This window comes from Ziziphus jujuba, chromosome 12 (assembly GCF_031755915.1).
Source record: "Ziziphus jujuba cultivar Dongzao chromosome 12, ASM3175591v1".
NCBI classification, from domain to species: Eukaryota; Viridiplantae; Streptophyta; class Magnoliopsida; order Rosales; family Rhamnaceae; genus Ziziphus; species Ziziphus jujuba.
In genome coordinates this window covers 23,822,671-23,843,000 of record NC_083390.1, presented here as the reverse complement: position 1 = coordinate 23,843,000, position 20,330 = coordinate 23,822,671, and the positions used below count along the sequence as shown (strand labels likewise).

Genomic DNA, 20,330 nt, shown 5'->3' with positions numbered 1-20,330 from the left:
TTCCCGGGCAAATTCCGGCCACCACCGGCGGAATTGGGGTCAATGGAGGCCGGTAATGTGATCCTCGTTCCATAAGCTTCCTTTCGGTATATTACTCGTCAATTTTGGTTAACGTTTGTGTTTAAACTCCCGGGTACAAGGTGTTATTTACCCGAATAAAATATTATTTTATTTGATTGTGTGTAAATTGTTGTTCTAGGAGCACGTGTGCGTCGTGGAATTGATCCCATGGAGGATCTTAGGTTAATTGCATGCTCCAGGTGAGTGACCCACCTTTAAAACTACTTTGGGGTGATTAATGATATTTATTTTGTGTTAATTTGATATCTGAAATTATGCTCATGTGGTGGAATTTAAATATAATTGTGGAAAAAAATATTATTATTATATATATATATATCCATTGATACTAAATGAAGGTTTGGGTTATTAAGAAATTCTCGATTATTATCATTGTGATTTAATTGTATTTATTACGCATGAGCAATGTGTTTTCATTAATTAATTGTATTTGGATTTTAATATTATTTTTGGGCATGATTTGATTTTTTATATATTTCAAGGAAAATATTTGTTTAAGTTGGTGGTTTCAATTTTTATAATTATGCCCATGGAAAATTATGTGATTTAATTTATTATATTTCAAAAATATTTATGCCATTGGAAAATTTGAATATTTAAATTGATGGAATTGAGAGCTGGTGGATTTGAAATTTGATGAAATTTATGCGATAAATTTATGTTGATGATTTATAAAGGAATTGTGGAAAATTACGGGTTTAATTGGATAGGATAAACCCGAGGATAATTATGGAATTTTGAGATTTTGAGATGTATTGATTTTATGATTTTTAGATGCACCATACACGTACTGGTGTTCTGTGTATATGGATGTGATTAGTGCGCACATGGATGTGATTAGCGCGCAGGTGGGTGTGAGTAGCGCGCAGGTGATTTATGGGGTTGTCCTGTGGTTGCCATCGGATGAGGGTAAGCCGCCCCTCCATGGCCGGAATGCCTGTTTGCAGCGGCGAGGTGGGACGCCACGCTACTGTATGCCGGTTTCTCTCTTTAACCTCCTGTCTGGCGATACCTCGGGACGCTGGATACTGTTGACGCCACTGGTATATAGTGGGTGCATCAAGTGATTTTCAGAACACGGATTTCAAAATAAATATTTTGAAATTGTATTTACATTAAGAAGATATTTAATGTTGTTTTTATTATTTATTTCAAATTGAGGATTTAAATTGACTTAATTTTTCCTTTGCTTAATTCTTCAATAAATTGATTTATTTTAATTAAACAATTATTTCATGAATTGTTTCAATGTGAGTTTTATTAATATTTCGGTATTAATTATTATGACATGGATTAATTATCTAGTAACTGTTATAAGTTATTTTATTTCAATTTATTCATTATAAATTTTGGATGCTTGATTTATTATATTTTATTCGATATTTAGTTGACTAATTGATTCCTTGGTTTTCGGGAAATAGAAATAACGGGTTTTGCCAAAATGTTTTAAAAGGGGAACCTCTCCAACGGAGTGAATAGTGAGGGTTTTGAGAGAAAATATCATTTTCAATTAATTATTATTTATTTACTTATTTATTCTCAATTAATCAAATGTGCCATAAGTATCGTTGTTTTATAATTGTACAGTAGATAGGATCACTCACTGAGATGATTAGCATCTCATATTTGTAAATTCCGTTCTCCTAGGTTCAAGGGTTAGGAGACATTGATCATTCGGGGCGAGCCCGACGTCTCAGTTCATTACCGAAAGTCCAAGAAGCATTTCTTCCCTTTTTCCTCTCCATCTTGTATTGCTTCCTTATCTATCATTGTATTAATTCCACATTATTTTTATAATGCTCTGTATACTGTATTGGACATTTAGTTGTTATTTATGCACTGATTTACTGTTATTCATTTGGAGTGTTGCAAATTTGTGGAATTATATTGTAGTAACGTGGGAGGAATAAAGGGATGTTTATAGAAGTGTGTTTTCAGTGCAGGAAATTTTTGGTTAGTCCTACCCTTAGGGGAGGTTGTAACATCCCACATCGGTTGGAGAGGGGCATGAAGCGGTCTTTATAAGGCTGTGGATACCTCTCCCTTCAGGACGCGTTTTGTGAGCAAAACCTTGAGGCCAGGGGGGAGAGAGGGTGTGAACCCTGGGCCAAAAAGGACAATATCCTGATGCGGGTGGTCTGGGCCGTTACAGTGGTATCAGAGCCAGTACCCGGATCGGTGTGCCAGCGAGGACGCTGGGCCCCAAGGGGGGAGGATTGTAACATCCCACATCGGTTGGAGAGGGGCACGAAGCGGTCTTTATAAGGCTGTGGATACCTCTCCCTTCAGGACGCGTTTTGTGAGCAAAACCTTGAGGCCAGGGGGGAGAGAGGGTGTGAACCCTGGGCCAAAGAGGACAATATCCTGATGCGGGTGGTCTGGGCCGTTACAGGAATTTAAGAGTGTGAGATGCTAATCATCTCAGTGAGCGACCCTACTACTATACCATATAATATCACAGTAATAAGTATAAATAATAATTATTTGGAAATAATAATTTCTCTCAAAACCCTTACAATTCTCTCAGTTGGAAAGGTTCCCCTTTTAAAACATTTTCACAAAACCCTTTATTCATATTCCCCGAAAACCAAGACATCAAATAATTAAATACCGGAAGCAGTAATAATTAATTTTATTTTTCCAATACAGTTTCCAAACATTTTATTTTTAAAACACAGTTCTGAAAATCATTTGATGCACCCACTATATACCAGTGGCGCCAGAGTACCCAGCGTCCCGAGGTACTGCCAGACAGGAGGTTAGAGAGAGAAACCGGCATACGGTCGCGTGGCGTCCCACTGCGCCGCTGCTAACCTGGTGTCCCGGCCAAAGGGGGGTGGCCACCCTCTCCGATGGCATCCACAGGACACCCTCATAATATCACCTGCGCGCTACTCACACCCACCTGCGCGCTAATCATATCCGTGTGCACAATATCCATATCACATATATCATATCACATAATTAGAACACCAGTACGTGCACGGTGCATCTAAAAATCATAAAATCCATAAATTTAAATCATAAAACAAATTTCACATTTTTCATAAGCATAGCGGGCATAATCCATCCGCTTGAACCGGGAAATTCTCCACAATTTCTTTATAATCAATGCCATAAATTCCATGATTTTCAAATCCACCAACTCCCAAATCCATCAATTCAAATATCCACATTTTCCCAATAGCATAAATAATTTCTCGAAATATCATAATCAAATCTCATAATATTTCATGGGCATATTTTATAAAAATTGAAATCACCAACATAACCCAATATTTTCCTTGAAATATTTGAAAATCAAATCGTGCCCAATTTACCATTAAAACCACACCAATTTCAAAATCCTCAAAACCATAAAATAATTTCACATGGCATAAATTGGTGAAATACACATTTTCTTAAATCCGATAAATTCACAAATAATTCCACAATAATTCAAATAAATATTTGGCACATAGAAATTAAATTCCAAATATTTAAATCACACATTATATATTCACCAATTAAATTCCCAAAATTAATTTGAAGGTGGGTCACTCACCTGGAGCACGCAATTAACCCACGATCCACTACGGGATCAATTCTACGACTCACCGGTGCTCCTAGAACAAAATTCACAGACAGTCAAATAAATTAATATTTTATTCGGGTAAATAATACCCGGTACCCGGGGGGGGGTCAAAACACAAACGATATCTAGAATTTATGAGTTATATACCGAATCGAAGCTCGAGTGATGCTAATCACAGATCCGGTCTTAATTTCCAATGATCGTACCCGACGGGGTCGGAATTTTATCGGGAAGCTTTTCGAGTTTCGGCTCCGCAATTCTCCCAAACCGTCGCGAATTGGCGGAAACGGAAGTCGGATTTGGGTTCAGGAGGTCGAACACTGCGGACTGGAGCTGGCCGGAATTTCGGGTACTCGCCGGAACAGTATTTTCCGGCGGGCCACCGCGGTCACCGGCAACCGTCGCCGGCGGCGGCGCATGCGGTGGCCGTTGGCTGTGAAATTTTGCAGACTTGTAGATCGTGAGGAGAGCAACCCAATGGGACCAGCGGTGAGCAAAACGGAGGTCGGACAGCAGAGAAATCACCGTTTGAAGATTTCCGACCCCTCGCCGGAAAACGCTCCGATCCCGGTGCGTCGGTGGTCCGATGGCCGTGAGTTTTGGTGGGTAGGCCGGACTTGAGGAGAGGATGATGGGTGTACGGCGCGTGTACTGTATATCGGCCGGAATAGTGCCGATTCGCGGTGGCCGGCGGTGGAAGGGAAAAATCGCTGCCAAACTTCGGAGGTCCGATCCGGGCGCGTCCGGCGGCCGTTCGCCGTGCAACTTGGAGGTTTTGCCGGAAATGAGGTGGGCAATCTGGCTCGCCGGCGCGTGTACAGTAACTCAGCCGGAAAACGTGAAAATGACCGGCGGCCGGTGACTCTCTCTCTCTCTCCTCTCTCTCTTTCTCTCTCCTCTCTCTCTTTCTCTCTCTTCCCCGAGAGTTTTAACAAATAAAACCCCTGCATGACACTGTTCATGCCATGTGGACCAATCAGAAGCTGACACGTTGCATTTCACTGTTCACCGACCCAAAAACATTAAAATAATACGGTATCCGGTAAACTTCAAACGTCCATAACTTTTTAACCGGATGTCCGTTTTGAGCGTGCCGCTAGTCTGTGAACTCGTATCGACGAGCACTTCACAACCATGCATGAGTCAAAGCTCAATTCCCCATAAACAAAAAGTCAACTCCGGCACCCCTTGGACAGTTTGGACCGCAACTTGTTTCGTCCATAACTTTCAAACCGTAGCTCCGTTTTTGACGTGCTACCAGTCTACAAACGCGTGGCATCGTGCACTTCACCATGGTACCCTAGTCAACTCAAAAGTCTCACCGAGTCAAAAAGTCAACTTTTGACCCCCTTCGGTCAACGGTCAACGGTCAACCTCGGTCAACGTGCACGGATTCCGGTGCGATTTGGGACGGGGTGTTACAGAGGTGCTGCCGGATTTTCCGTTAGAAGGTTCGGTGGTATTTCCCTAGAATCAGGACTTGTTTAGAATTCCGGGGAGGAATTTTGGACGGATCCTGACACATAACAAGACCAATTCTAGTTGGAAGATAAGCTAAGCATTTGTATAATTTTTCAAAAAATGTTTGTTTGGAAAATTTCAATGATGTATACACTGCATGTATATATGGCTGATGATTGGATTATAACTAACAAGTTCTCACCAACTAAATCTTTTACTCAGTAAGACCTGTTAGTAGTTGAAGAATTAACTAATTAAGATGAGTTTATTTTCTGTAATAGAGTTATAAATAATATAATAAAAATCAACAATATGGGAAAATTAATTACTTAATGAAATTAATTATAGTTCTATTATGTATGATTTGGCTGAGTCGATAATTGAATCAAAGAGTAAATTAAACAGACAATTGAATCAACCGTGAGTTCTAATCTAATTGCTTTCTGTGAAAGATTTGAAACTTTCTAACAGCAAGTTATTGGATACAAATTAGAATGAGGATTTTTAGTTTCAATTTTTGTTTTGGAGGAAGTCATGGAAAACATAAAAATAATAGTATTAAAATGGAGAAGAAAAATGCAAATGATCTCTTTTTCTCATGAAATTTGTTTACGATTTGTCGTACAGTTTCATTTATTTTTACTATTTTTCTTTCTTTATTTTAGTGACATTAAAATTCCAAAACAGAATCTGATATTATAAGTGTTGATGGAAAACAAAGAACCATGTGGCCTGCTTGGACCCAAAAACCTGAGGTCTTTACCAACAAGCTATGCCAATGGGACAGGAAAAACCAAGCGTCAAAATACATACTTTCCTTTTCAAAGTGATGAAAAGTAATATCGTAACCTTTTTTTTTTTTTTTTTTTTTTTTTTTGTGGGTTACATCATGCAATTCTTCATTGAAGGACCCAATTCAACAGGGAGAAAAGTTGAGCATGCAGAGATTCGCATAGAAGCTACCCAAGTGACCACCTTAGAAATGCACTTGGGCTTCAAAAGAAAGCCTTTTGATTGAAATGTTGGAAAAGTTCCAGAAACACCACAAAACCAGCCTTATATACTCCCTTTGGTTGAAATATTGGCAAGTTCTAGATACACCAGCAAACCAGCCTTATACACTCCCCTTTACATTTTTAATATAAATTGCCCTCGTCTTCCATCCTCAATTCTTTGGATTTTATTGCTTTTAAATCTTCATTGTTTCTTATTTACTTTACTGAACTCTTGATAGATCTACAAACCTCATTTCTGATTGCTGAAATCGCATTAGCAGAATCTTTAATCTCATTGAATGTCTAATTGAACTCACATATATACATATATACATATATACATATATACATATATACATATATACATATATATATACATATGTAATCAACAAATTTGAAATCTTCTTTTCTGTCCATTTTAATGTTAATGGACGTTATTGCATTTCATGTAGTTGAAGACAGTGTAGTTCCTTTATGTTTAATAAGTATTTCAATTTAGGGATTAGAAGTTAAAGCAAAATTAATAAAATCATAAAATATAATTGCTTATATAGATTGAATATGATCGACCTATGAGTTGTCCTTCTATGTGTTGGAAAGTAAAATTGATTTGGAAATATAGACATGAATATAGAGATGAGAAATGTTAAGACTAAAAGCTTGAAACCGATACCAAACACTTGCATCAATAATTATATTGTTAAGAATATATATTATAATAAATTCTCAATAATTATGTCAAAGCTTTTGTTTAAATTTAGAAGAGAGTTTTAGTATTTTATTGAAAAAAAAGAAGAGGATTTTAATTTAAGTATAATTATTTGATAAAATAAAAAATAAATATGATATGATATTATATTGATTAATTAAAATTCTTTAAGGCATTCAAATTTATCTATCCTAATTATAAAACAATCAAAATTTTAAAATTACTATTCCATCTCTAAAAGCAAATTTTTAACTAGCTAAAATTATAAAATACTTAGAATTAATTATGAACCTCCAAAGCAATCACAAACTAAGTTGGGTCCTACCATGAATTATTGTTTTCTATCTTCTCAGCATCTTCCTTTTTGCTTCCGAAGACTGCGAAGACTTCTTTTTTCTTTTTTTGAGCTTGCAAAGTTATTTGCTTCAATCTAATTGCAGCTTACAAAAAATCTGTTTTTGCAAATTAATCATTTTGCTCGAATACTCTCTGTTGGCAGTTGTGATATCTGAGAGCTTCCCTTCAATCTCAACAAAGAGGTCGATGCCCTGATTATCTTTTGGAAGTTGGTTTGGTTCGTTTTTGCACGGAAAGAACAACGACAGCGATCAAAGTGTCGGCATAACAACTCGAGCTCATAAGGTAATTTCCTTTTTATTTTTAATGAATTCAGGTTTCGTGGATAGACTTGTGGGATTATTTTCAATGCACTTGTATCGAATGAGTCGTTTTTGAATTTACTGATTCAAAAAACACAAAATAATAATAATAATAATAAATAATATTAGTTTTGAATTTTAAAATTACACTGAAGTATTTTTTAGTAGTCCACAACAAGACCTATTCTAGTTGGAAGCTAAGCTAAGCATTTGTATAATTTTTCAAAAAATGTTTTTTTTGGGGAAAACTTCAATGATGCATACACGGCATGTATATATGGATGATGATTGGTAATAACTAACAAATCCTTACCAACTAAATCTTTTACTCAGTAAGACCTGTTAGTAATTGAAGAATTGACTAATTAAGATGTGTTGTAGTTTATGTATTAGACTTATAAGCAATATAATAAAAATCAAGAATATGGCAAAATTAATTATAATTCTGTTGCATAATTTGGTTGAAAATATTTATCAATATTATCTGAATCCATGATTGAATTAAGTATAAATTAAATAAGTGTTGATTGAATCAATTGTAAGTTTTAATCAATGCTAAATTGAACAAATCTATTGGCTAATTGCTTTCTGCGAAAGAATAGAAACTTTCCATCAGAAAGTTATTGGATATGCATTAAAAAAAATAAAGCAACAAAAAGAAAATAACGATAAAGGATTATTAGTTTTTAATTTTTGTTTAAAAGAGAATTATGGAAAAACATAAAATAATATTATTATAATGAGAAGAAAATGCAGAGCCTCTCTTTTTCTCATCAAAATTGTTTACGATTTCTATTGCAGTTTTATTATTTTCTTTCTTTATTTTAGTGAAATTAATATTCCAAAATAGAATCTGGTATTATAAGTTATTATGGAAAACATTTTCTTGGTAAGATTTCTTTTTCTTTTCTTTTTTTTTTTTTGTTTTAGGACACTTTTTTCTTTTTAAGACTGAAAAATAATATCATCACTTTTTCCCTTTTTTTTTTTTTTTTTTTTGGGGGGGGGTGTAAATCATGCAATCCGTCAACGAAGGACCCAAATTTTCAATTGGGTGGAAAGTTCGGCATGCAGAGACTCACATAGAACCTACCCAATAGGCCACCTTAGAAATGTACTTGGGCTTCAAACACTTTGAATTGAGCGTTTGAAAAGTTCCAGATACACCACAAGACCAGCCCGATATACAGTCGAAAGTTCTAGATACACCAATAAACCAGCCTTATACACTCCCTTTTGTATTAAAATCCGAAAATGCCCTCTTCTTCTATCCCTCAATTTTTTGGATTTTATTGTTTTTAGATCTTCATTGTTTCTTATTTACTTGACTAAACTCTTGTTATGTTTACAAATCTCGTTCCTAATTGCTGAAATTGCAGTAGTACAGTTTTTAATCTCATTGAATAGCTCATTGAACTTTTATATGTAATCAAAAAATTTTAAATCTTTCTTTCTATTCATCTTAATGTTAATGTTCTTGCATTCTATGTAGTAGAAGACAGTGCAGCTCCTTCATATTAAGTATTTCAATATGTATGTGGATTGGAAATTAAAGCACAGTTGAAATTAATTGAAAAATAATTCCTCATATACATTCATCTGATGGACTTATCAGTTGTCCTCCGATGCATTGTACAAGTAAAATAAATTTCGAAATGTAGACATGAATATAGAGATGAGAAATGTTAAAACTAAATGCTCGGATTTCCAGACGACTTTATACTCAAACTCTTACATCAATATATTAGTTTTCTGTTATTTCTAATTTAGATTTTCCTATGCTGTTTCAAATTATTTATTTATCCAATATTTTTTAGCAAAATTAAAAAATAAAATAAAAAAAATAAAACGAGTTAGTAAAAAATCTCCATATCCATGTAAGTAAACCTAACAATACAATAAAAAACCATGTGACAGTTAAGATATTTTATACAAATTAATTTGCCCTTAAGCAATTGAAGTACTTGGACTAGTAATGAGAAAAACACTCTCTCCAAGTTTGAGGATTCAACAATGTTTACCGAATGCCATTTACCATCTGACATTTTGTTAGCTAGTTCCTATTGTGTAATCTTTCATTTTTAGCGGTGCAATATTGAATTTTCAACTAAATTTTTGTCAAATTGTTACTGAGTAGTAAAGAATAGGCAAAAGCCTAAGTTGGGTCCTACCATCAATTATATTGCTTTCTCTTCTGTCTTTCTCAGCTTTTATCTTTATGCTTTTGAAGAGTCTGCAAAGACTGACTACTCTCTCTGTTCGCAGTTCAGATTTCTGAACCTTCCCGTCATATCTATTTCAACTTTGTTTTTTGAAAGACCAACTATGGCTCTTGAACTGGTTGCTGGTGCTTTCCTCTCTGCTTCACTTGAGCTTTTGTTTTCCAAAATGGATTCTTGGGAGGTCGTTGATTTCATTCGTGGAAAGAAGATTCGTGGAAAGAAGATCGAAGAAGGGCTCAGGAAGTTGAAGACCATGTTATTGACAGCTAACCAAGTACTGAACGATGCTGAGAGGAAACAAATCACTGATGGAGCTGTGAGGGAGTGGCTTCAGGAGCTCAAAGATGCAATCTACGATGCAGAGGACTTGGTTTCTGAGATCAACAATGAAGCTTTGCGATCCAAGCTGGAAGCTAATCAATCTAGAAGACGGAAAATTCTGCTCAAGGTACGCAAGGTACGCAACTTCCTACCATCTAGATTCGATGTTAAGAAAGTAGAAGAGAGGATAGCGAATATCATTAGCACCCTGCAATTTATTCTGGAACAAAAGGATGGCCATCGTTTGATTGAAGGTGTCGAAACCAGACCTTTTCGAAGGATATCTGAAGCTACTTTGGTTAAAGAATCTGATATTTATGGGAGGGATGATGATAAGGAAGCCATCATGAAGTTGCTGTTATCTGATCATCACGTGGGTGGTGATAAAATATGTGTAATTCCCATCGTTGGCATGGGTGGGATTGGCAAGACCACCCTTGCTCAGCTTGTTTACACGGGTATTGACAACAAAATCATGGAGAAACCTTTTGATGTCAAAGCGTGGATCACAGTATCTGAGGAATCTGATGTATTTACCTTGACAAAAATGATTTATCAGGCTGTTACTGAATCAGAAAACTGCAGTATCACAGAAACATTTCAACTTCAAAAAAAACTAGAGCAGCTTTTGGATGGAAAAAAAATTCTCCTTGTCCTTGATGATATATGGAATGTGAACTATCAAACTTGGTGTGCATTAAAGATTCCATTTGATTCTGCTGCAAATGGAAGTAAAATCATCATGACAACACGCAATGAAAACATTGCATCGAAGATTGGTAATGTCCCAAAGCATGAACTGCAAACGATATCGGATGAAGATTCTTGGCAGTTATTTTCAAAACATGCTTTCAGTAGTGTAGAGCCAACAGCATATCCAGATCTTTTGGAAGTAATTGGTAGAAAAATCGTAAAAAAATGCAAAGGTCTACCTTTAGCAGTAAAGTCACTAGGTGGTCTTTTGCATTTGGAACTAGATCCCAAGGCTTGGGAAAACATACTAGAGAGTGATATATGGGAGTTACCTCAACAAGAGAATAATATTCTTCCAGCTTTATGGTTGAGTTATTACTATCTGCCTCCACGTTTAAAACGATGTTTTGCTTATTGCTCAATATTTCCTAAAGATTATACAATTGAAAAGGGAAAATTAATTAGACTATGGATGGCAGAAGATCTTTTGCAACCCCAAAGAAACAAGCCACTAGAAGAAGTTGGAAATGAATATGTTAAAGATCTAGTATCGAGGTCATTCTTTCATGTTTCCTCATTTGATGGACTTACCATGCATGATCTTCTGAATGATCTTGCTCAATTTGTATCAGGAGAATCTTGTTTGACGTTGGATGACAACTACTCATGGGGCATTATGACAAAAAAGACTCGTCATTTATCACTTTTGATGCATCAGTCCTATGATATCAAGAAACTAAGAGCTGGTTGTGAAAATAAGGTTTTGCGCGCTTTGCTAGTATTAGATGCTGGTTCTATATCCAAAGAACAATACGACAAAAGTTTTCCACAATTGCAATCAATGCAATACCTAAGAGTGCTTTCTATGCCTAAAAATTCATTTACACATAGGAATCCTCTTAGTACAAAGGTTTTTGATTCAATGGGTGGTTTAACGCTTTTACGGTATTTGCATTTGTCTGGTTCTGAAATTAAAAAAGTACCTGATATAATTTGTTCATTGTACAATTTGCAGACACTAATACTGCATTTTTGTCTTGAACTTAGTCAGTTGCCAGATACGATTGACAATTTGATGCATTTAAGGTACTTAGACTTATCTCGTAGTGCAATTAGAAGGATACCTGACAGGGTATGTAATTTGCACGACTTGCGTACTTTAAAGTTAAATGGTTGTAGACAGCTTACTCTTTTACCATCCAATATCACAATGCTAAGCAATTTGCAACATCTCGACATTGATGGGACAAGTTTAAGAGAGATGCCACCACAACTCTCAAACTTGAAAAGTCTGGAAAGTTTAGGACAGTTTGCTGTAGGCAAAAACATCGAATCCAATATTAAAGAGCTAAGTAAATTTCAAAATCTGGGTGGTAAATTGTGCATTACAAATCTTGAGAATGTAGTAAATGTTGAAGATGTTTCGGAGGCCAATTTGAAGGATAAGAAGCTTATTCGTGAACTGCTCTTGGAGTGGAAGGGTGATAGTACTCAAGATTCACATGAAGCATGGAAGGTACTTGAGACACTTCAACCTCACACGGCTAATCTAGAATATTTGGAAATCAGAAATTATAAAGGTAGAAGCTTCCCAGGTTGGATAGGACATCCTTCATTCTCTTGTTTAGGTTCTGTGGAGCTATCTAATTGTAAAAATTGTTGTTGGTTGCCACCTCTGGGCCAGTTACCTTCCTTGGGATCGTTATCGATTAGAGGATTTGATATGGTGGAGAGAATAGGCAATGAATTTTTTTATGATGGTTTTTCTTCAGTTGACAGTAAACCATTCAAGTCGTTATGTAGTTTAAGTTTTTCGAATATGCCACGATGGAAGGAGTGGTCATTGATGGGATGTAGCAAAGAGAGTTGTGGTGGAGTTTTCTTAAATCTCGAGGGTCTCTGGTTTTCAGATTGTCCAGAGCTAAATGGTGCTTGCATACCAGATTATCTTCCATCCTTGACACATCTTTCAATTATTCAAAGTAGTGACGACCTGGTGGGTTCATTATCAAGGTGTGAATGTCCATCGCTTGACAAGTTGTATTTAAGATGTTGTCACACAATGAAGTCGTTTCCTCAAGGGAGATTGCCTTCCCACATTAAAAGTATTCAGATAGATGAATGCAGTGAATTGGTGTCATTGTCGGAAGAGGGTTGGCCATGCCATTTAAACTCACTTGATATCAGCCAGTGTGAAAAGGTTTCGGGAGGCAATCTGCGGAGGCTCGTTTCTCTTACTTCTCTGAAGCTACAATGTCTGCCAAACCTCAAATCCCTAGATGGGATTGGACACCTCGTCTCCCTTGGAGAATTGTACATTTATTCATGCGATCAGCTGCAATGCCTGGTAGAAGAAGATGAAGGGCTGCCTACCTCTCTCACTTCTATCAAGCTCAGTAATCTTCCAAACCTCAAATCGCTAAATGCCAACGCCTTTCGAAACCTTACCTCCCTTCAAAGTTTGATGATTACTCGGTGCGAAAAGCTCCTGTGCTTGCCAGAAGAAAGGCTGCCACAATCTCTTTCTGTGTTGGATATCAGAGGCTCTAATTTACTAATTCCACGGTGCCAGAAAGAGACAGGGGAAGATTGGCCCAAGATTGCTCATGTCCCTCGCATAATATATACACTTGAAGATTTAAAAGACATACGGTGACGTGTTCTACACACAATTGTCCATCTCTAAAAGTTTTCAGGTATTTTTTTTTTTTTTAAATACTCTTTCTAATATACTATTTTATTTTTTCCCCAGTTGAACTCAATATAATCACCATTGGTTCTAAAAATTCTCTGTAAAATTAAATTTTTTTTGATAAATGCCGTTTGACTCATCTGAAAAGGATTTGTTGGCATACATTCTCAATTAGATTACTCAAGTTTTCAAAATTTTTGCTTCAGATTGTTTAAATTTATTGTGATCATCATCATCCGACATCTCTCCCCTGCTTATCCTACAATATATAATTTTATTTTCCAGTTCAAAATATTTGAACTCTCACTGCCACTGTAAAGTGTTTCTGATAAAAACCACTGAATAATCTTCTCTCCTCTTTTCCTTCAAATAAAAGTAGTTGTACTTGATATAATGTTAACTTGCTGACCGTTTCTTCACTCTCTGCCTCAAGCCCAGCAGTAATATATCCACTATTATCTCCCAGCATTTGATTTATTTTTGTTGTCTTGATATGTTACAACTTATGAACTCTTTTCCTCACTGTTTTAATTAAGATTTCATTTCCAACTTCTCTTAATTGTAGTTACAATTTTGGGAGCAAACATTTTGTTTTCCTAGATCTTCTTGACCATTCCAGTGTAGTCTACATGTGACTACTTTATCTGCTATCATAAATCTCTTTGATTGTTTCATAGTGCTTTTGAGATTCGAACTCTTACCCATGAAACTGTTGAACTTTCATTTCTTGTAATCCAACAATTAAATAGTCTTCTTGCTGTGAGCATCCCCTGCGAAACCGTTTTACTTCAGATGTAAAAGTTTCCAAAGATGGACTTTCTTAACTCATTCAGGTATTAAAAACCATGTATTACACATTGTTTGAAAAATATGTGTTTTGTACCAGTTTCAATCTAAGACAATGGCTTATTTTATGCAGGAATTTACATGATGTATGGCCAAATTGTAATATCTTTAGAGCTATTGTAAGATCTGCTTATCTGTTAACTGTGTCAGTTTACATATTTTCATATTCTTCTCTTTTAACTCCTTAATTCTTTATCTTTAATCTTGAAGTATATAGAAAAACTATTAAATTTTCATTGCCTCTCATTACTTTAATGAACTGATCTTCACAGGGTTACCAATCTCAGTCCCCTCGGGATTTCAATAATACCAAGCTTTTACTTTAGCTTGAGGGCAGATATCAACTTACAACATCTTTTGACCATTCAGTCTTCAGGTAACAATTCTATACTGCTATAACATTGCTACAATGCACTTTTGCCCCTTTGAATTCTTATCAGAGAAATGCTGGGGTTTTGAGCTCCATATACTGCCAGCAATTTGTTTATTGCAGTCAGCTTCCCCTGCATAACCGATTTTACTTTCAATGTTTAGGCTCTCAGAAGATGGACTTTCTTATCTTATTCAGGTAAGAAAAACCATGTATTATACATCAATAAAACATAATGTGATTTATACCAGTTTCAATCTAAGACGGTGAATTTTTTTTTTTTTTCCTGCAGAAATTTAATTTAGTGTGTTTAAAGAATATGACAACATTTTATTTGCCTAGTGGTAATTTCTGTGCAGCTATTTTTAAGATCTACTTTTCCTTGATCTTTGTTAGAGTATGGATATATATATGTAAATGTGATAGTCCTGGTCCTTGATTCTCATTACTTTGATGAACTGTTGACAGGGTTGCAATTGTCAGACCCCTCTGACTGATCTCAACAAGGCAAAGCTTCTATTTAGTTATGGGGGAGATCTCCAACTTACAAATTGCGCAACTTTCTTGGTTGCTGATGCTGCAGTAGTACTATTAGATTCTCTAATCTTATTCAATAGCTAACGGAATTTAAACATGCATTCAACGTACAGCAAATATTCCTTTTATTTCCTTACTAATGTTGATGTTCTTGCTTTCCATGCAGTAAAAGATTGTGTAATTGCCTAACGTTTAAGAATGTATTTCAGCACCTTATAAGCGAAAAGTTTACCTCTAACTTACATATATATATATATATATATAGATATATTCAAAAATCTCCAATCTAATAGCATGGAACTATGGCTTGGGGAAAAATATATATATATATATATATATGTATATCATCAAACACACTTGGCATATTCAACTACAAACTTCAGGACGGTATGCGTTCAAAGTGAAAGAAAGGACCCAATCCCAATTGGAAGGAAAATTTGGCATGCACTTGGGCTTCCAAAATAGGCCTTGGGAATGAAACGCTTGAGGTTCTAGATACACCTTCAAACCAGCCTTATACACTCCCATTTAACATTTCTGGGTTCGATCTCCTAACTATTCAGTGCCTACTCAAACCAGTAGATCCGGTCCATCGTAGTCAACTTCCGGGGAATTTGGCCCAATACCCCCATAGGACCGAGCTTCATGAATTTTGCCCTTTCAATTCATATCTTTTTTGATCTACCCCTCAATATCCCTTATAACCTTCAAACAAAAAACAATTACTTACATATACTCTTATTTTTAAAACCAAACAAAAATCAACTTTTCCTTTTCTAAACGTCTTTACACTTTCATACAAATACAAAAATACAAAAAAAGCAAACAAATGGCTTTACACGAACACACAAATACAAACAACCAAACCGAAGCTGTCGTGGAAAAGCCAAACATTAGGATCTCATCTCAGCACACAGGGAATAAGGTAATTGGTTGAATCTTTTTGTTTATTTGTTGCCGTGGGACCGGTGTGGGTTGTTTTTGTGTGGATTTGGCTTTGTGTTTATTTCTCGTTGCCGTGGAGTGTGGATTATTATTTATATTTTTTGTGTTTATATTTTTTGAAGATTTAGGATAGATTGATATTGGGCATTAGTAGGAAATGAAGAGAGGAAAAAAATGGGACCGGTTTGGCCTTGATTGGTGGCCGGAGGTGGAAGAAATAACCGGTGAAGAATCGGGTCGGTACTGGTTTAGGCGGGTTTATTTTTTGAAGATTTAGGATAGATTGATATTGGGCATTAGTAGGAAATGAAGAGAGGAAAAAAATGGGACCCGTTTGGCCTTGATCGGTGGCCGGAGGTGGAAGAAATAAACGGGTCAAGAATCGGGTCGGTACTGGTTTAGGCGGGTTCGGGTCGACCCGGACAAAGGTTGAAGATGGATTGAACGACATGTCGTCTGGGATGAACGACACCCAGATGACACGTCGTTTTTTAATATATATATATATATATTTTTAAATTTTTATAAAAAAATGTTTTTTTTTGGGTTCCATCGACAGACATCCCTGAGCATGGAAAATAAATAAAGGATGAAGGCAGGGAAATCAATGAATTTGATGAAGAATAATGTTAGTTTGTAATAATGTTAGTTTGTAATAAAAAAACATAACATATGTATATATATGTATTTGTTACAACTTAGGGATATAAGGATTTTTACCCTGATCAAAGTTTAAATCCTTAAGCTAAAGGTGTTATCTCACTAGTGCATGATACTCAAACTCTGTCTAGAAAACTTCTTTTGTGGGTTGAAAAGAAGAATTTTTTTAAAAACGTACTTGACCCTTAGGAAACTAATTATATTTCTTTTTGGATTTGTATACAGATAAAATAAATATGAAGTGAATGATTTGTATAGCATATATAGGTGTCGGTAGGTCTGAGCTTTTACAACCAAATCAGGTTAAACACAAGCAGTATGGGGAAGAGATGTAGCTACATTAGTTGACATACTCATATAGAAGTGGTGGACATGTTGCAGTCCAGCTTAACCTATATGTTCAGATTATAGTCTGCAACTTTCTGTGCACATTTTTTAGACATATATTGTATGGTAAGAAATAATTAAATATAACATGAATATGATATGTATATATACAGTCTAAGGACTGCTTTTGATTGGCTTATAACAATCTGTCTGTTGCGTCGCTTCTATCTAGTCTTCCACCTCTATACTTCACTTTCTTGTTTTTCTATTTTAGGTGAATTGACTACTTCCTCTCCAGTCATTTCAATATTTCACTTTATCTGCTTCTGCATGTAGCATCATAATTGGCCACAATTGTGGGTTGCTCTATTAAAACCTCACTTTAGACTATAGCTGCATTAGAAATCTTAGTTGCTTTTCAGACCTTCTTTTTTCTTTTAAGTTTTTTCTTCTTCCTTTTTGCTAGGGTAATTTATTACTAAAAATCAGTACATGGAGATAAGAGAAAAATACTTTATGATTAATTAGAATTGAAGTTGAGAATTCCAGAGTTAGTACTTTCTAAAGGTATAGATATATATATATAGAGAGAGAGAGAGAGAGAGAGAAAGAGAGAGAGAAGATCGATGCATAAAATTTTAGGTACATGGTTAGCTAGAAGCAAACACGCAAACACTTTATCCCCAAAAAAGAAAAAAATAAAAAATTAAAGAAGAAGAAGATAGAAAGATTTAGATGGCATGCACACTGCTATACATTAAATGTTCAGTAAATGTTATGGCATGCACAATATCCTTAGGAAGAGAGCGTATGAAATTGAGGATTGTGGATATTTATACATGTATGTATACATAGTTGACAATGTTGTTAAAGGTAGATAAAAGTTTATTAATGTTGTCAATGTACATTTGTAGGTTGTACTTTATAATGGCACCAAAGAGGAACTTGCGACGTCAACCGAAGAAGGGAGTTAAGAAGGTGGAAAGTAAGAGACTCGGTGGTAGCACAGCAGCACCCGACTCTAAGCGTCAACGTACTACTAGGCAGAAATCCAAATCTGAGACGGAAAGCACCAAACTTCGAGGGCACATTCCACTTTCCTCTCCCCCATCTGATATGGTAAGTTTTATATTCATTTATGTTGTTTTGTGCGGTAAATGATAAGACATGTGACAGTATTTATTCATGAATGTGAAAACTGAAAAAAAACTTCACCCGATGGCCATCGGTAATTGCCGATAGGCCATCGGGCTTTTTTTTTAGTTCATTGTAGGTTGATTACCGATGGTTTCATCGGTAATTACCACTTGTGCAAAAATGTGAACCCATATGTCTTAAGATTTAGTTGGAAATTATTATTATCAAGTTAGGGTGGAAAAATAGGGTATGATTAAATCGTTGATGTCAGTTCCATTTATGTAATTCATATTGCAGCCCATCGATGCTCCAAAGGAACGGATGTTGCAGGATGCCGATATAAATAAAGTTAGGGCACATTCATTCGGAAATCCAATAGAGGCGAACAAAGTAATTACAAGTGTCCTCACAAGTGAGCAGCTCGAAAAGTATAGACAAACATGTTTTGGACACTTACTTGACATGAAGAACCTCCGGTTCTCTGGTCAGTTAGTGCATCACCTGCTTTGCAGACAAGTTGTGTCCAACAATTCAGAAGTACTGGAGTTTAACTTCGGCGGATCTGCAGTGCGGTTTACGAAGTGGGAATTCGCACTCATTAGTGGGTTAAAGTTTTGTAGGTACCCTTCGATGTATGATATGCAAATTTCCAAAGGAAATGAGCTGCGCACGAGGTTGCTAGATGACAGGAGTGACTTGAAACCGCCCGAACTAGAATGACTATTCAAGGATACACTTTTTGTGGATGATTGGGATGCTATTAGAATTGCGTTACTATATTTCTTAGTTCATGGTGTACTCGGAATGGATCCGAAGGTTCAAATAAAAAAAAAATTCATTGATTTGGTTGCTGATCTCGACGTATTTAATTCCTACCCTTGGGGCATTCTGAGCTACAAGGAGACGATCAACTCATTCCACAATGCATTCCAGCAATGAGGACGAGGACGTGCAGTAAAGAATATATCACAGTATTATGACCTAAAAGGTTTTCCATTGGTGTTTCAGGTACGGTAATATATTTAATACATGTAGCGTTTACTTAAAATTTATATTTAATAACCTATAATTTGTATTTTGTAGGTGTGGGGGTTTGAAGCAATCCCTGATTTTGGTAACCAATATGCCGACCGGTTGGAAACCCGTTGTCCGAGGATCCTTGGATGGCATACTTCAAGGCAACCGAACCATTTTGCTGTCCATAATTGGTTCTCCTCCAATAGCAATGTAAGGCAAATTTTGTTTAGACTACATGGTACGACTCATTCAAGTTACATTACCATAGTCAGTTTCCAAATTTACTTTTTTTTCCTTTCTTCATTGCATGTAGTATGTTTTGCACTGGAGGTTAGATGCTTCCGATGAGGAGAAGACTATGGATTACTGGCGAACAATAGCAGTTGACATACATGAAGTTCGCTACACGTCACCTCCAATTGTAGCACCAATAGTTGGCGCTAAAGATGTTGGCGCTAAAGATGTTAGCGCTGAAGATGCGTCCAAAGCTGAGGAGCATTCTAGTGGCCCTCCAAATGCTAATTTCAGGGTATGCAATTGTTACTTGCACGCAAATTTGTATTTCATATGTTGTACTAATATATGTTGACTTATGTTTTGGATATTGATATTGATTAGCTTGCTTGCTTGGAGGCAAAATTTGATGACTTAAATAAAGAGATGGCAGCGTTAAGGAAGATGCTTAGTTCTGTTATTGACCAACAAAAGCATCAGGTATCATTTAGACAACTTAGTATACTTTACTTTAGTGCTTCAGCATTATTAAATTACATATTGTAATTCAGCAATTATTTGTTGTTAGAGTTTGGGAACTGCAAAAATAATCATTGTGTTTTGCAGGCCGAGCATCATATGCATAGCCATTCACCGTCATCTTCGGTTAGACCATCATCCCCTGTGGTACCGTCTGTTGGAGAGCAAGCTGAAGAATTTGATGCACCCATAGACGGTTCCAATGGTAGGAAGGAGGATGATGATTGTACTACACCGTTTGAGCCTATCGTACCTGGAGGACCCTATGTGGAGGATTCCTGGGCTTTGGTGCGATATCGGCCTTTGCATTTTAGGTGGGATATCGGTGCTT

At 36.1% G+C, this 20,330-nt stretch overlaps 1 protein-coding gene and 1 long non-coding RNA gene across 6 annotated transcripts; both read left to right on the top strand.

Annotated features, from left to right (window-relative positions):
* Positions 1–7,112: 7,112 nt before the first annotated feature.
* Positions 7,113–15,386, top strand: LOC132800116 (putative disease resistance RPP13-like protein 1). Of its 5 annotated transcripts, none has more exons than XM_060813102.1 (7): positions 7,113–7,462; positions 9,745–13,411; positions 14,157–14,240; positions 14,327–14,372; positions 14,526–14,629; positions 14,788–14,821; positions 15,092–15,386. In XM_060813102.1, exon 2 carries the CDS (start codon positions 9,805–9,807, stop codon positions 13,369–13,371), a length of 3,567 nt encoding a protein of 1,188 aa, XP_060669085.1. In that variant the 5' UTR covers positions 7,113–7,462; positions 9,745–9,804; the 3' UTR covers positions 13,372–13,411; positions 14,157–14,240; positions 14,327–14,372; positions 14,526–14,629; positions 14,788–14,821; positions 15,092–15,386. The 5 variants fall into 5 exon arrangements, with proteins under 5 accessions (XP_060669085.1, XP_060669084.1, XP_060669086.1 ...); XM_060813101.1 differs by adding an exon at positions 14,916–14,967 and having other exon boundaries at positions 9,745–14,240; XM_060813103.1 differs by lacking the exon at positions 14,157–14,240.
* A 2,969-nt stretch (positions 15,387–18,355) lies between these two features.
* On the top strand, positions 18,356–19,961 carry LOC132800317 (uncharacterized). Its single transcript, XR_009635351.1, has 3 exons — positions 18,356–19,456; positions 19,560–19,775; positions 19,865–19,961. It is a non-coding gene; the product is annotated as an uncharacterized LOC132800317 (long non-coding RNA).
* Positions 19,962–20,330: the final 369 nt, after the last annotated feature.

Coding starts and splice junctions, on each gene's coding strand:
- LOC132800116 (XM_060813104.1), top strand. CDS start 9,805: ATGGCTCTTGAACTGGTTGCTGGTGCTTTCCTCTCTGCTTCACTTGAG.